The sequence below is a fragment of the Calidris pugnax genome, unplaced genomic scaffold (genome assembly GCF_001431845.1).
Source record: "Calidris pugnax isolate Ruff unplaced genomic scaffold, ASM143184v1 scaffold178, whole genome shotgun sequence".
NCBI lineage: Eukaryota > Metazoa > Chordata > Aves > Charadriiformes > Scolopacidae > Calidris > Calidris pugnax.
In genome coordinates, this window is record NW_015090986.1 from 5804005 (window position 1) to 5821015 (window position 17011).

Consider the following 17011-nt stretch of genomic DNA (forward strand, 5'->3'; position numbering starts at 1 on the left):
ATTATTACCTAGTAGGTCTCCAGAGTGTTTCTTAAGATTTCTTTACAGTAGTATAATTGCCTGTCAATACTACTGCTAGCAATAAGCAATAGAAGCATGAGTCAGTAATACTTGCAGTGATGTACATACAAATTAACTGTGATGTGCGCATTACTCAATTAAATTATTATTAGCTTCTTAATAGTGTGTTGCTTAACCAATAACCATCATCAATCAATCACATTTCGGCTCTCCACTCTAAAATGGGAGAGTCCAACGTGGCTAGTCATAAATGGCAGGACAGTCTAAATCATTCCCCTCTTCCAGGAAAGATGACGTGACTTTTCTCCCTCATTTAAAGGAATGTCTACCCCTCAGTTCTAGAAAACCATGACAGAGGGACTTGCTGCATAGCCTTCAGGAAGGAGAAGGAAATCCCCCCCCATCCTCCCACTCCTACAACAGGCCAGCAGGAAGGCAAAAGGTAGGTCTTCCATGTGGAGCTCCACTGCTTTATTTAGATGGATCTGTAATCCAAAAGAACTAGAAAATGCAACCCAGACAACAGCTGAGTGCATACAAAAAGAGAAACTTGTTTACAAGCTGGGTCTTCATTTTTATGTCACAACCCCAGTGAAGACAGACACATAAAGAGAACCTTACTTTTGACTGGTTCTGGTTCTGGTGAGCTGGAAGAGGGGGCAGTTGTTGGCAGCTGCATGTTTCTCCTTTCTGCTGGGGCAGTGCTGGAAGGGACTGGTGCTGAAGCCAGGCTATCCGTCTCTGCTGAGTTGATCGTAAGCCTCACCATAGTTTTGGATGTCTTCAGGAGACTAATAAACTGAATGATAAATAGAAAAGCTGGTGAAGCATGTAACTGGACTGTTCAGTTGTAAAACAAAAATAAAGCAGAAGAAGGGATACTGAAAAACCTGCAAAATTAATTGTGATCCCACAGAAAAGACATCAAATCCTCCCAAGACTTTACATGTCAGTAGAAGTATTTTCAGAAATTACATACTCAATCTCTCTGTCTTTTCTTCCAAAGCCTACCTACTTTCCTGCAGACAGCTTCACTATCTCTTACTCATTTACTGCTTCAGAGACTGCAGTGCATCAAAGAGTAAGATGGATGCTCTCCTAATTGGCCTTTAACAAACAGAAAGTATGCAACATTGATGCAACTCACCCATGTAAACCTACACATATTACACATATTAACTGTATTGGTTCTAATACTTCTAAAGTGGAGTAGTTATAAAGAGTCATTATTCTGTGACAGTTCACAGCTTTTGTCCCACAACGAAGTGATCAGATCTGAACCACAGAGGGGAAAAAAAATCACATTTGTGGCACAGAGAGGTATGATTCATGTAGTGCATTAATGTAAAATAGCAGCTGAGATTTAAATTCAGTCTTTAGCTTATTCTGCAGTACTTTCCTTATCCAGACAATGCCTGTTGATTCCTTTGGTTCTTTAGCCAGTTTCGAAAATTCAGTCATGAGTATAGTCATGAAAGCCTCACTGGTTTAAGACACAATCACCTCCTACATTAAGTGGTGTGGTTTCTGCAACATTCCTGACACTTGAGAAGCACCTTTTCTACTGGATATCCCACAACAATTTCATCATCCACTGCCAGGATCTGATCTCCAACTTTGATTCGTCCATCCTGGAAAAACCATAGAATAAAAATATGAGCTCTGGATGCCACTCAAAAAACCATTTTTTCATTCCCTATTTGGATTTTAAATGTTTTCACACCTTTGCCGCTGCACCATGATCTGTTAAACTCTTAATAACTACTCCATTAACTGTGTCTTCTTCACTAATGGCAATTCCAAAGCCTCCTTGATCCTGTGGCAAACAGAGAAATGCAAATGCTTACGTACTGTGTTTTTCAAAATGTTAGAGTACGTTCACTAAAGACTAGCAAAGCCTGCAGACCTAACACAAGTTTGGGTTTTCACAAAATATTACTATTTTTAATTAATCTATTTCTGAAATAGTTTGCCAACCTACAAACAGTATAGAAGCTACCAGGATAAATCTGAAATACTTCTGAATTCAAATCCACTCTTTTGAAACGTACATGGTCAATTGTGATTCAGTTGGTAAATTCATACATAGGAGTAAGAAACACAACATATTTGAAAACTACAAACTGAAGCAAATAAAACTTCATGATATAGCTTAAATTCATTATTTAGAACTGCAGAAAAAATACACGCAGGATGGGAAAACACAGAGGGTGGAAAACAGTATGGTCTTCCTGTAAAATTATTAAATATTTTGGCAGAGTGTAATTTCCCTACTGCTTTCACCTAGAATTAAATCATCATAGGATACCATAATCTTTAAGGCATCTTCCTTGTTGATAATGGGAGGCAAGCTGCCTTCCAAGCAGAAAACTCTGTCCGCAAGTCTCTATCCTTACTGCCCCCTAAATGCAATTGGCTTCTGCATGTCAACAAGCAGGAGTAGCATTTTTTCCACCCTCATTTGGCAGCTTCAAAGTCACAGAACATCTGGCCATTTTCTCCCAGCTGCACAATTTCCACTAAGTACGTATGTTGTCTGGGGGGATCTGGTGCTTATAATCTGCTAGTTCATTTACTTTGAACAACTAAGGCAATGATTTCACCTGAGTCACCACCAGAAACTGGTTATCAAAAGTTCTGCAAATAGGACAAGGACTTCTTCCAGGGATACAGGCAAATTTACGTGAAGGTAAAGGGAGTCAAGAGGTTGCCAAAGGCAGTAACCATCAGGAAAACTTTGGGATCCGTTCAAAAATAGCTAGGTAGCTCTATCCTGACTTCCAGCAAAAGACAGTTTGTTCACCATAAGAGGGACTCCATTACAAAAAAAGCAAGCTAATGACTACAAATGTGGCTGATGTAAATTTAATTTTCAGCACATACCTTAGGAAGTTCCACATACTGAATGTTTTTACATGAACTGAAGTCAGAACAAGCACTGGAGTTTGCAGCACCGATATCAATCTAACAGAAAATGAAAATATAGCTGTGAGCAACTATATCCAACATTGTGCATCACAACAAAGTAGCACACAAACATCTGAAGTATGTCTGATCGTTTTCTGGATACCTTTGAACTGCTATAACCCTATTTGCAGGATTATTAAGACTTACTTCATAGTTTAGATGAACATAAAATAAACTAGAATTGAGCACAGATGTACTGAGTTTAGCAGCTTTACTAACATCTCATTTGTTTTTCCCTTGGGTTACTTTTCCTTTTTTAGTCAGAAAAGGCACTCCTCTATCCAGAACAACGTTAGTACCTCAGTCAAATGAGAAAAATAAAAATTTACTTTACCTCTTGATGTTGAAGTGTCCCTGAAGCGCACTGTGAACCCTCTACTGACTTTGAAGGGCAAACAGCCATCTGATTTACTGCATCTTTACTTCTACAATAGATTCAGTTAAGAACGTAGTAAGCATGTAGTAATACAGGACCATATTTCTTAGAAGAAATTTAAGTCTAGCGCTTTCTTTTACTTTATTTCTGGCACTCACAATGCAAGTACCAGAACAGAAAACTCAAGACATAGTTAACAACTACTAGAAACTCGGTTCAAAAGCACATCTGCCTTACCAAAATTAAAAATAAAACAGAAACACTCTGAAAAACTTGAGCATATTAAAAATAAAACTTTTTAATGAAACCTTTAACCAGAACTTACCTGATAAAGATTATTTTTACTTTAGATGGCGCACATTTGATTATTGAGGAAGCATTCTGATGAGTCCTTCCATAGAGTATTTGCCCATTTATCTATATAAAGGAAAGTTGCAATTATTTATCAAAAATATTTTGATATATTTTATTTATATTCATTTTATTATATTAATATTTTAATTCCCTTAAACTAATTTTTAAGCTTTAAAAATACCTAATATCCCATATCACTGGCTAAAGCAGCAACTGTATTAAAAGAACAGAGTATGTTGTGTCCTGCTTTTACTCCCTTCTTCCAGTAAAAAATTCCTTATAGTTTTAATTTCAGACTAACACTGTCACAGTGCTAAAAATGTCATTCCCTGAGTTATACTGGGTTGACTTGGCACATCATGTATTTCCACTTGCCATTGATCACCTCATGACTGATGTGGTGATAAAGCAGGGCCATGGGAAATTCTAACCATAACAAATAAATGAATTGCTTATATCCAGCAACAAGATTGCTGTTATTTATTGTACCTTAGCTCTGAGCCAGGCACTTTATACACAGGAGTTTGAACACCGGTGCATTTACAATCTAAAGATTTGATCTGACAATCATTGTGCTCATTTGGGAGAACAGACACATTGAAACTCCCTTAAGGTCCTAAGATTCAGGTATGACTTGAGGTACCAGTGTGAATTTGTAGAATAAATCTGGTCCACATTTTATTAATTTGTTCTTGGAAATGAAAAGCTGCAGTGCAGAAGTCCATTTTAAGAAAGAGGAAATGACTGGAAAACACAAAGGGAAAATAATGCAACACACATTGACGTAGTGCTAATATAAGCAAAGAAGTAGTGAACAGTGAGCAACAGATGCAAGACAATGAACTGAGGGTTAACAGCATACATAACAGCAACCCCTCAGCTCCCACACAGGCTGTGTCCACCAGGCATGGTCACAAGGATACTGAGCCCTATCATTTACACTGAGGGTGACAATGTAGATGGAGCACTGCTTCCAGTGTTTGCCATGGGCTTGTGAAGAACCAAGTCAGCTGGAAGATGGGGCATGGCCCACCAGAGCTGAGGGACACCTACTTGGGAATGTCTGGAGCAAGCTCAGATGTCTCCTCTCAGCAGAGGTGAGACAATCTCTTAGCATTAATTTGCAGGTTTACAGTGTGGACAGTAAGCAAGAAACCACGTGACAGCAGACTCAGGTATATGTGTCACAAAGTGTTCTGAGGATTCTCAGCATCTGCAACATCAAGGTTTTAAAAACAGGCGTTTTAACTGATTCAACAGAACAGTCTAGAAGGTAACAATGGACTCTGCAACTAACAGGTCCCTCCATGAGACTAGGTCCATAGTGCCACAAATCCCTAAGTTTCTCTCTTAGTCTGCAACTGCCAACCTACACTGTTTACTCTCTCAGCATCTCCCTCAAAGGTTTTTTTGGTCTCACCATTTCCTCTCTGTACCATCTCCCCAGTGCATCCTCAAACACACCTCCACATACACTTTTGAAGTTACACAAAGAATTTCTGCAAGGGTAATGTTACCTACTACTGTCAGAAAGCATGGGAAAAGCTATAGCACAGAATACATCTGCAAGTATCATCCACTGAACTGTGGTAATATAAAAAAATCCCTTATCCTCATATACATAGGGGAACGTTAGCTGCACATTCAGCAGTTGCATCCCTCCACCAAAGCCACTAGAAAACAGCCTGACTGTGTTGTGAGATAGAAGCCCATAATACAAACAGATCTGTTCCTGCTTCCCCAATTTAATTTCCATTTTATATGTTACACAACATAAAAACATTCTCATATCACCACACTTCCAGTGGACAGAGAAGAAATTAGAAAGTCTGGAGCACTCCATGGATGGATGGAGTAAAGGACTTCCAATATTTTCCATGGTCTGCAATGCACTGCCCTTCCACACATCTTCATAACCCAGAAACTGATGTCATCGCCCATTTTCATCCATTTTAAATACATACACATCTTTACTTAGTACTATTATAACCAGAAAAAAAAATCCCAGCTGAAACTATTTGGCATACACCAGAATTAAAATCTGCTATTACAGTGACGTCAATTTGGTTATCTTGCGGATTTCAAAATCAACTGAAGAATATATATATTGCAGGAAGAATCTAATATTTTAGTGCATTTTGAGTCAGTAGGTTTGAGTATAGATTATAAAAACTCACCTCTAGTAACTCATCTGCAATGTGTAACCTGCCATCTTTGCCAGCTGCTCCATTTGGATCAATTCCCACTATAAAGACACTCATCCTGGAACGGTCTTTGTTACCAGCAAGACTAAGTCCCAGGCCTGTCCTTCCTTTTTCCAGCTCAATCATGTGTAGCTCTCCCGGTAGATTTCCATAGCGCTGCATGATCTTTTCTAAATGTAAAAGTGCGAGCAGCAGAGGATGGATTTACATTAGAAAGTTTTACAGGACACCTAGAGAGTAAAGATAAGTGTCCAGGGGGCAGGACCTGACAGAAGAATCCCAAACTGGATGACAAAATTCTAAGTGTACACCACACTATTTTTTTAAGCTAAGCCTTAGATGATTTATAACAGTATTTCTAGTTCCTTGTTTTCCTTCTAACTTCAGAAACCATTAAAACTTCTCTTAAAAAAAGACGACTTTTCACACGTAAATGGAATTATCCTCCCTCCAGTATCACCTTCAGGTAACAGACACTACCACATCAATCACTGCCATCCATTACCTAGAGTAAATTGAGTCTTCAAGTAGTCCTGCATGTGAAACAGTGAATTTGGACCACAGAGGAAAACAGAGATGAAGAAGAACAAATTAGTTTTGCATTTCACTATGTGGATCTGACCATGCACAACTGAAAGCTGGCAGCAACACTTAACACTCAAACCACGAAGCACATGAGAATGAAGTAGCTCGAACTGGATCCCCCAAATCTTCTGCTACAGTGCTATTTCAACACTTGAGTATTCAAACATTAGGATAAACTTACTCCAGCTATAACCAAACTCATCCTCCTTCTCCACATCCTCTGGGACTCTGCTGGAAGATGACTGTGTAGCGTCATAGCTCATTCCTGAAAATGGTGAAGGAGGGGGCAGAGGCAAGTTACAAAGCGAAGTCTTTTCTGGCTCTAAATCAGACTGACCAAATGCCTGTGGAGAATAAGAAAAATACAGTGGCTAAGCAGATGCAGAATCTGTGTAGTGCAAAATAGTATACAAAAATGTTGAAATGGCGATGACTATGGCTTTGAAGTTTAAATATCAAGCAGCTGGAATTCTAAATTAATAACACGGCACAGAAAGGCTGCAAGAGATCCAAAATAGAAACAAACACCAGGCAAGGTAAGAGATAACATCACTCCAAAATGTACTCGGAAGCAAACAGAACTCACAATAAAAGCCCAATTCAGTAAAGTTTTATGTGCCACTTCACATTTCAGAAAAAGTCTCTTGCAAAGGGTGATTTTTTTTTTTAATGCCATATTTGTATAAGACTTCTATCTTATTTTTAAAAGCCACTACATGTAATTTCTTCCCATCATATGCTTGAAAAACCAAATTGGAGCAAAGGCCAAGGAAAAAAAGAATTTGGTGCTCTCAAAAATACCTCCAGAAAGAAGAAAATAACCGGTATTTTAACTAAAGGACAATTTAAAAACAAAATGAAACTGGTGATAATTGAAGAAATCTACAGTAACTGGACTTTTTAAGTCTTATTTACTGGTTTCCTACAAGCTGCACAGGGGAGATCAAACAAACGAGGATACAGATTAAATCACGAAGAAGAAAAATACTTTTGGTCTTGATGTATGTGGTCTCTTCGTATTCACAAAAAGTGAAAAGTATCAACACATGACTACTGCAATATAATGGTTAAATGCCCAAATCTACAATCTGGCAAGCCTCTGTTCAAGTCAGTTTCCCTGAGGAATATGGACTCTGATGAGGGATTTGTCTAAGTTTTTGTAATTTATATCACTTTGGACTGCTCAGAGTAAACATGCAGGCAAGAAACTCATGTCTGAATATCATCATTCTGAAGCTTATGCATGCCCAATAGACTTTGATACTTCGCAGATCAGCTGTTGATGTAAACAACAAAAACTTCAGATGAAAATCAAGTCTTTTTCCAATACTAGGATCTTCAGGTGTTGCCCTAATTTTGCCTCCTTTAGTGGAAGTTTTAACACAGTAACTCTGTCTCTGGATGTCAAAAACACTTTTGCCAGATTTCTTCATCAGAGGCTACAGTGAAATGAATAACAACATACACCTTGGAAGACTTTAATCCACTTTAAATAGAAGGTTTTGAAAAAACTAGAAATTTACCAATGTCATGATACTGAGATTTAAGGACAGTCCTTATCTCTCAGGGAAAATAAGTTACCTCATTCTCTCTATACTCCAAAGCTTTGAAGAAAATCCAAATACCCTATTTCAGTTCCCTTATTCTCCTTTCGCTTGAAAAAGACTTTCCTTTCATTCAGGAACTTTTTCTAGGAGCTTAACTAAGAAGTCATTAAATGTCAAAAGCGGGGGGGAGTTTTAATACAGCACACAAGCCAATCATTTTTATGAAAAGCACATATAACTGCTATATAATATTTATATCGGTCATGTTGATCTGTGTTTCAAATCTAAGACAATCCCATCCTGCTGAGATACCTTGCATCGCTAAGTTTTACATAGGAATTATTTATCATTTATGCAAATTGGACTCTAAAACATGCTAATAGTCACAGGGCAGACATAAACTTCAACTGATGCAGCAAATTTCTAGCGAAGACATTTTTACCCATCAGTATGAGAGTCGGGTGAAAACACTACTAAATAACGTTCAAGGTGAATTTTCATAATCAAAACTCCATGTGTCCTCCATGGAGAAAATCTGGTGACAGACCTCAACCTCAAGAAGGGGTGAAGAGAAGAGCAGTTCTAGAAACACTTGTTTTTCAGAGTGCTTCCTAGAGTTTTTAACTAGAAAGCTACATAACACACTGCAAAGATGAGGAAATAGTGTGGAGCAGATGAGCAGACCTTACAGTAGTCTCCGTGTTTTAAAAACAAAATAAAATATCAGTTTAGTGGTACTCTTGGTAAATGACAGCGTCCAAGAACCTTGCAAAATTAAAGAAGACATAAGAAAAAAAAAAAGAAAAAAAATCCGAACCAAAAAATTGCTCTCAAGGACCTCTGGAAGAGCTGTAAGGTGTGGATGTACGGCTACAGATCAGCACTTATGAACTGCAGCCACAATAATTTGACTGACAAAAAAATGCTTCTTTCTGTACCCCTGTCCACGCATACACAAAAATGAACATGTCTGATGTTTAAGGAAATGCTGGAACAAAGGTAAAAGCAAGGCTCCTTTGTGAGAAGGGTACAAAGGGTGTTACAATGCCATTTGGGCAGAGAGGACCACATCCTGCCTCGGTAACACAGCCTGCCATGCATGCACCGCCAGCAGTAGAAGCTGTCCGTGCCCCCCCCCAGTTTATACACACATAAGACTTTCGCTCCCTGAATCGGGCCACATATAAAAAAAAAATATCTAAAATACTATAACTTATGAAACACTTTCAGCGTGCCACAGCACAGTATTTCATTTAAAATGCAAAGCATCAAGACAGTGCATGAACCAATCTGGCTACCGGGGTCACTCCGATCAGAGGCAAGCAAATAGGAAAAACGGCAGCGAGTTTGGAGCGGTATCACTTTCAACAAAGGAGGCACACGAGGAGGAAGCAGCAGCACTCCGGAAGGTATCACAGGCCATGTACAAACGTACAGCACACAGATGGTAGGACCCACTCACTGGAATTAAGACAAACCTTGAACGGTGTGGGAGCAAAAGGGTTAGTTGGGGAACAACGGAAGGTAACCCTAACTGGATTCGATACCTCCTACAGCAACAGAAAACAGCAATCCACACGTTACAGCACCTTTGGCAACACACAGCATTATTAATGATTAACTGATTTTCAGTTACGGACTCACTTTACTAACTGCAGCAACTTTATTAACTCCATTTATAAAGGGAAAAGAGTATTTAAGGGGCTATTAAGAACTCTGATTCAGCAAAGTTTCTTGCTGTACATGAACCTTAGTTCAGCAGAAGTGACAGAGATGACAAAAGGCCATTCTTATCTCAATGTTAAAAAAGGACTTAATGCAGAAACTGCAAAAACACTACGTTTTCTCTGAAACTGTGTGCAATTTTTTTTCAGAAATACTTTTGGAAATATAGAAAAGACAAGCCATTGTTTGTTACACTTATACTCCCTTTCCTCAGAAATGAACACAAAGACAGATTTCAAAAACACACATACAATTATACACCATGTATAGTATCATAAATGTTTGTTGTACATTCGATGCATTTGACAACATGGGAAAACAGACAAAGGGCATAATCACTCCCAAGATGTAAAACCAGCGAGAAATTATTTTATTAAATCATAAATGCATGCACCTAAGAATTAAGCCTTTACTATTATATTAGAGGTTAACTCTGTTCCCAATATGAGTGACCATGCAGTAAGCACTAACCACAGAAAAAAAGCATCTAACTTTTTTCATATTTCCAAAGATGTCAGCATCCTGTTCATAGTGCATTAAAAGTATTTCCAAGAAGCAGAGGGAAAATATTTTCAGCATCATAAAATGAAAGCTGCCAATGTGGTTTATTTTCATGCAAAAAGAAAAAAGAGATATCAAAGCTGGAAAGTCCTTACCACATAAAAAGAAAATGAAGTGCACAGAAGCAAAACACCTCACACTGATGAGAGAGTTACACTCAGGTGGGTATTTTAACACATACCAGTGGGACTGATTCTGTAATTGAGAACCTACTATTTTGGTAGCTCAGATTAGATTAGATTTAGTGATTATAATTAATGGAGCGGGCATTTCTTAACTTCCTCAAAACTTGCCTATGCGCGTTGCGTGTCTGTGTCTTTTTAATTCACTACACATCATTTGCACTCTCATCAGCACAGTATTTTACCCGAACTGTTATAAAAGAATTTAAATGAAAAGAGACACTAATGGCGAAGAAGCACACACATAATGTTTGGTGAGTCAAAAGCAGACAGTGTGTCATCATCCAACCTTGTTAGTGTTGAACTGCGAAGCATCAGCAAAGGGGTTAGTGCTGCTGAAGAGAGCTGGCCTACAGAAAAGACTGTTCTGCGAGAGAGGCAGGGAAGGGCTCTAAAAGGAAAACGTAATAGAAACTAAGCAAAAACGTTTTTAAATTAACCCTTTGTGACTCCTGAAACAAAAAGGTTTATTAGCAGCCTGTGCTAACCAAACAAGGTCCACTTCCTGCACTTTGCTACAGGCATATGAAGGTAAGCAGAAGTGTACTTGCCCTGTGTTTGTATCAGCTATGTTTAGCAGAGCTTAAATGAAAAGCACCCATCCTCATACCTGTTCTAGCCTCAGAAGTGCATTAAGTGCAAAATTCAGCAGCATGAACAACTGAAAATTTACTTGCTGCGATATTTGTACAATTTTGTTCAAGCATCTCAGCATATGGATACTCTTACACATTAGTCAGTTATAAAATTGTGAATTTCTAGATTAGAATAAACACAATTATTTGTAATCATGTAGTAGGGTTAGTTTTATTTTTAAAACCACAGATTAATTCTCATTATTTTATCTACCTCTTGTGGTAACATGCTCACTGTGCATTTCGCGAAAGAGGTTTAGTAATAACAGGCATCTCTAAACAGAATTCATATCCAAAAATAACTTTTATAGATCACTTTCTGCATGTGTGCATGCATCTATAATTTCCTGAATTTATAGCTTAATGAAACTAAATTCTCTGGTCTCCTCCTTAAACCATACAAGGTACTTCCTCATTATTATTTAAGACAAAAAGAGTTTTCATATTTAGACAAAATTAAAGGATGTATTCTGATCATTTATATTTCATATTCCTTATACTTTTTGGACTGTTATGTATTTTGAGATCAGAACCTGTTTAGTAAAGAGGGAACACCTCTGATTTTGCATAGCATATTGGAAATACTGTTCAATACAGAAAAGTAATTTTTACACTAGGTGTATCCATCCGGCAATTGCCTGAACGTCCTAGGGCTGTAAATTTAACAGTGCTGGATAATAAGCAGCATAGTAAGTGAACATGAATGTGAAAAGCTTGCAGCATCAACTGATACATTTACATCATGGTAATTGAATACAGATGTCTGTTGCTGTTTAAAATTTTCTTAAAGCATTTTGGTTTTTTTAAAAGTATTTGAAAATAGAAATTGCATCTCTAAACATTTATTCTCAAATATTCTTTTGCAAAGCAGAAGTAATGTAGTTTGGTAAGACAACATATGTCTTGGTTCTACAGTATCTTTAGCAATGAGAAAGTAGAGCTGTGCACAAACAAGGTTTCTTCACTGGTGAGTCACTGAAAATCAACAAGCAGTCTCCCTACAGTACAAGATTTTCTGTTTACACATGTGATTCACATTTGATTTTGTCTTTTATAAAGAAAAGTTTGGGAAAAGTAATTTGCCAGTGTAATGATCCTATTACAATTTAACCATTACATTTGTCATCAGCATAAAATTTTAAATGGTATCTTGATGAAATTTTAAGCAACTAAAACAGGCATCACAAACATTTTGCATATAAACAGTGAAATCTTAGTAAAAGAGAAAACACAAGATCAGCCACAATAATTGAAAATCTTGCCTTTTATATTTTAGCACCTAAAATACTACTGCTAGCTCAAACTCTGATCTGTGTAACAGCATTGTACTAATAAGGACTGAGTACCATGATAAAATGTGGAGCATTTGCATTTGCTTAAACAGGTTTAGCGTGCACAGTCTAGAACAAGAAAAGCAAATGTTAAAATAAAGGTATTTTTCCTTTTACTGTTTTTTCACAAAACAAATCCTAAAATAGCAGCATTTATTTTCCCTCCTTTTTTTTTAAATTTTTTTCAACCTACTTGTGTTTAGCATTTTATTAATGTGTCCAGCATGCTAAAGTATCACAAACTAGCTAGCATTTCTCTTAGCACAATGCTTTAACCCTACAAATTATCTCGGATGACAACCATGGTGACAGACTAATCCTTAGTCAGAAATACCCAGAGCAGTAGTAGTATGAAACACAGATTGGATGGGTAACTGCTTGCAAGCAAAACTATCAGCTATCTTTTCACAGCCCATTTGCATTTCTTGAGCTATTCTGGAGTACACTTAGGATCTCTTTAACTACTAGAGCAGCCTGAATGAAAAAACAAAGGGGAAGAAACCAACTTATTAGCAACATGTCACTTGAAATTGACGGCCTTGCTAAATACATAGCAGTACCATATTAAATATAGCTACTGTGTGCAGGCAGCTAGCTATCTGGGTGACTGCACATGAATGAATGCAGGAAATTCCTTTATAAGATCTTATTATAAAGTACAGATGCAGGTTTCGAAAGATGAAAACAATAAATATAATGCCATTTACAAAGATCACAACACAGCACGTGTACAGTAAGAGCATTTGCAATGTTTCTGCTTACAAAGAAACAAGGGTTTGTTAATAAACAGTCAAGAAATAACCAAGAAGCTTAATAATTGGAAAATAAAGAGAATAAAGAACTACAATCAAAAATAGCAAAGGAGCATTCTGAAAATAAAATTAAGTTGTGATAAAGCAATGGCATCATTCCATCCCAAACTGTCCTAAACATTCAGCCGTGGCAGTTTTGTTCACATCACAGCAAATGCAAAAGCCTTACTTTAGTAGCTTGAGCATCAATAACCAACATTCAACAGAGCTTTTTCATGCAACTTTACCTTAGATGACTGACGATAAAATGGGTTAGTAGTTTTCTGCCCACGGGGAGCAGAAGCTGAAGAAGGGTTATAAAGAGACTCTGGCTGGGGAACAAGAGTTATGAGACAACTAGTAAATAAACACGCAGCTTACACAGACTCTACAATGAGGAAGTTTAGTTTCTAGTGATGCAAGCAACTTATATTAAAGCTCAGTAGCTTTTGTCTGCAATGTCCATGCAGCTTAGTGACGGAAAACTTCCGTGTACTTCTAGGTCCTTTCATTAATGTCCAATGAATTTTTTAACAGGTGCTGTATTTCTGCATGCGCTCCTCAGACATGCTGTCAATCTCTAAGAGCTGGTTTTAGTTAGACTCCTACTCTGCCCCCCAACAAATTATCTTTCTTGAGGCTTTTCAAAATAGTTTGAGGACGGCGTGCTGGAGGGTAATTCCAAATCCAAATCGATTTCATTCTAAATGGAAATAATACTCAAATCAAATATTTGTTCCTAAAATAGCTAAGATGGAATTTTCAGGATTAAATATCCCATTCCCAAACACCACCACCTTGAATATTTGTTTCATCTATTACTATGTATTACATCTCTTTTCACGCTCTTTATGCTTACCTTTGGTCTGCTTATAATGCTCTGTACCATAAAGACTACAGGATTGCCTGCCTTCCGTATGGCTTCCACAGCTTGTTCATGGCTGGCATCTCTGAGGTCAATTCCATCCACCTGTAATTGGAAGACCTCACCTTAACGTTGTAAGAAGCTACAAGAACCATGAGTCTGCTTTGGGTTTTGATTAGGAAACTTTCACTAAATGCTAAGCCCAAACCTCTTGTTTTGGTGGGATTTCTACTGACTTGGCTTGAGGTCCCTCACACACAGGTTTGTGATTTCCAAGAGCACTGAAAGGACATCAAATAAATTTTTTCCGTAGTTTTGAAAACACATTTCTGAACATTCTTGGTTCAGGCCCCACACGTTTTCCCACAGGCAATGTAATATAAGAGATATGATAATAAGAAGAGATAAAGTAATCTGAAGAATGATAGTGTCTGCCAAATACCGCTTCCTGTAAATCCTATCTCAGAATAACCTACCTCTCAGGACTTGAAGAGATTTACAGACTTAAACTTGTTAGGTGCTGGAGGGTCTTTCATTATGAGATATTATATCAGCAACAGTGTACTTCTTTCCCTTTCTTTTCTTTTTTTTTTTTTTTAAAGCAAGGTCAGACCAATTTTAGCTACTAGTCACTTTCCCCAGAAGTTAAAATTTTTAGGTCAGAGCTGAAAAGCTTTGTCTCTTCTAGAAGAAAGCATTTACAAAGGATGGCTAAAGACAAATTTTTGCCTAGTTGCTTTTCATCTTCATATGCAGTGGTGTATAAAACAGTTTGTCTTGCAATCCAGGTAAGAACCATGTTATGGTGAGGTTAGCATCAGTAAAGCATTCTCACAATGACCATAATAAAAGCTAGAAGCTAACACAGAAAGGTTATTTGTTAGTGGCAATTCTTGCACACGAAGTCACATAACAAGGATTACCCCTACCTTTTTAATCGTCTAACTCTACCTTAAACTTAATCATCCAATGAAAATAAAGAGAGAATACAAACAATCTGAGAGACAAAATTCTAAATCTATGCAGAATGGAACAGACACACCAAGGCTCTCCAACTCCTCATGTCTGAAATACTTTCTGCACTAACAGAGAGAAATGCCCAGATACTCCACAACTTAAGAAACTGAAATAATCCATTCAGATGCAGTCACATTAACACAACATTAGCTACTTAATTTCACTCACGCACTCCAACTTCTGCAAGCATCATTGTCAGAGACAATCATTGCATTCATAAAAATCCAGGTATACAAATAGAATGAAAGTTTTTAAATTTGCTGCCGACCTCCCAACTTGATGTACACTGGAAACTCTTCCACCCTGCTGCAGAAAGTGCTATCTATATTAAGGTATTATTTCAAGACCCTTTATAAGGATCCTGTAGCAGACAGTAAACTGCAGTTTGAGTAGCACCATGTAAAGCAAGCCCAGTCTGATCCGGGGAAAGAATCACCATCTCTGTCAAGCTGTTTTTTCTGTTCTTACTGATGGACAGCCAGCTAAGGACATCCAGCAGGGTTAAGAGGAGTGCAGTTCCTAAATGGCCTGACACTGGAGACGGCGTAACATGTGACTTACTGATAATCACCACAGGAAAGACACATTCCTTTCAGTATGTTCGCTATTCTTTAAGCAAGAAAGTAGAAGTGGCTGCATGAGCACATGATTGGCTAAGCAGAAGAGAAATCTAGCCGAATTCTTCCCTGCAACACCACTGGCTATCCTATCCTCAACAGTGTACTTCTTTCCCTTTCTTTTCTTTTTTTTTTTTTTTAAAGCAAGGTCAGACCAATTTTAGCTACTAGTCACTTTCCCCAGAAGTTAAAATTTTTAGGTCAGAGCTGAAAAGCTTTGTCTCTTCTAGAAGAAAGCATTTACAAAGGATGGCTAAAGACAAATTTTTGCCTAGTTGCTTTTCATCTTCATATGCAGTGGTGTATAAAACAGTTTGTCTTGCAATCCAGGTAAGAACCATGTTATGGTGAGGTTAGCATCAGTAAAGCATTCTCACAATGACCATAATAAAAGCTAGAAGCTAACACAGAAAGGTTATTTGTTAGTGGCAATTCTTGCACACGAAGTCACATAACAAGGATTACCCCTACCTTTTTAATCGTCTAACTCTACCTTAAACTTAATCATCCAATGAAAATAAAGAGAGAATACAAACAATCTGAGAGACAAAATTCTAAATCTATGCAGAATGGAACAGACACACCAAGGCTCTCCAACTCCTCATGTCTGAAATACTTTCTGCACTAACAGAGAGAAATGCCCAGATACTCCACAACTTAAGAAACTGAAATAATCCATTCAGATGCAGTCACATTAACACAACATTAGCTACTTAATTTCACTCACGCACTCCAACTTCTGCAAGCATCATTGTCAGAGACAATCATTGCATTCATAAAAATCCAGGTATACAAATAGAATGAAAGTTTTTAAATTTGCTGCCGACCTCCCAACTTGATGTACACTGGAAACTCTTCCACCCTGCTGCAGAAAGTGCTATCTATATTAAGGTATTATTTCAAGACCCTTTATAAGGATCCTGTAGCAGACAGTAAACTGCAGTTTGAGTAGCACCATGTAAAGCAAGCCCAGTCTGATCCGGGGAAAGAATCACCATCTCTGTCAAGCTGTTTTTTCTGTTCTTACTGATGGACAGCCAGCTAAGGACATCCAGCAGGGTTAAGAGGAGTGCAGTTCCTAAATGGCCTGACACTGGAGACGGCGTAACATGTGACTTACTGATAATCACCACAGGAAAGACACATTCCTTTCAGTATGTTCGCTATTCTTTAAGCAAGAAAGTAGAAGTGGCTGCATGAGCACATGATTGGCTAAGCAGAAGAGAAATCTAG

The 17011-nt window shown here is 37.8% G+C and overlaps 1 protein-coding gene across 4 annotated transcripts in view; it reads right to left on the minus strand.

The window, feature by feature from the left end:
• MPDZ (multiple PDZ domain protein) overlaps window positions 1-17011 on the minus strand; it is a 92814-nt gene that overhangs the window by 15805 nt on the left and 59998 nt on the right. For 2 of the 4 annotated variants that reach the window (XM_014953946.1, XM_014953945.1), the window contains 9 exons: window positions 14139-14249; window positions 6689-6851; window positions 5896-6092; window positions 3690-3781; window positions 3323-3413; window positions 2905-2985; window positions 1745-1837; window positions 1578-1652; window positions 643-820 (listed from right to left, as the gene is read on the minus strand). In XM_014953946.1, coding sequence (XP_014809432.1) covers window positions 643-820; window positions 1578-1652; window positions 1745-1837; window positions 2905-2985; window positions 3323-3413; window positions 3690-3781; window positions 5896-6092; window positions 6689-6851; window positions 14139-14249 — 1081 coding nt within the window. Of the gene's footprint in view, window positions 1-642; window positions 821-1577; window positions 1653-1744; window positions 1838-2904; window positions 2986-3322; window positions 3414-3689; window positions 3782-5895; window positions 6093-6688; window positions 6852-9532; window positions 9605-10811; window positions 10914-13527; window positions 13612-14138; window positions 14250-17011 lie in introns of all 4 variants that reach the window. The other 2 variants (XM_014953944.1, XM_014953947.1) reach the window with 2 other exon arrangements.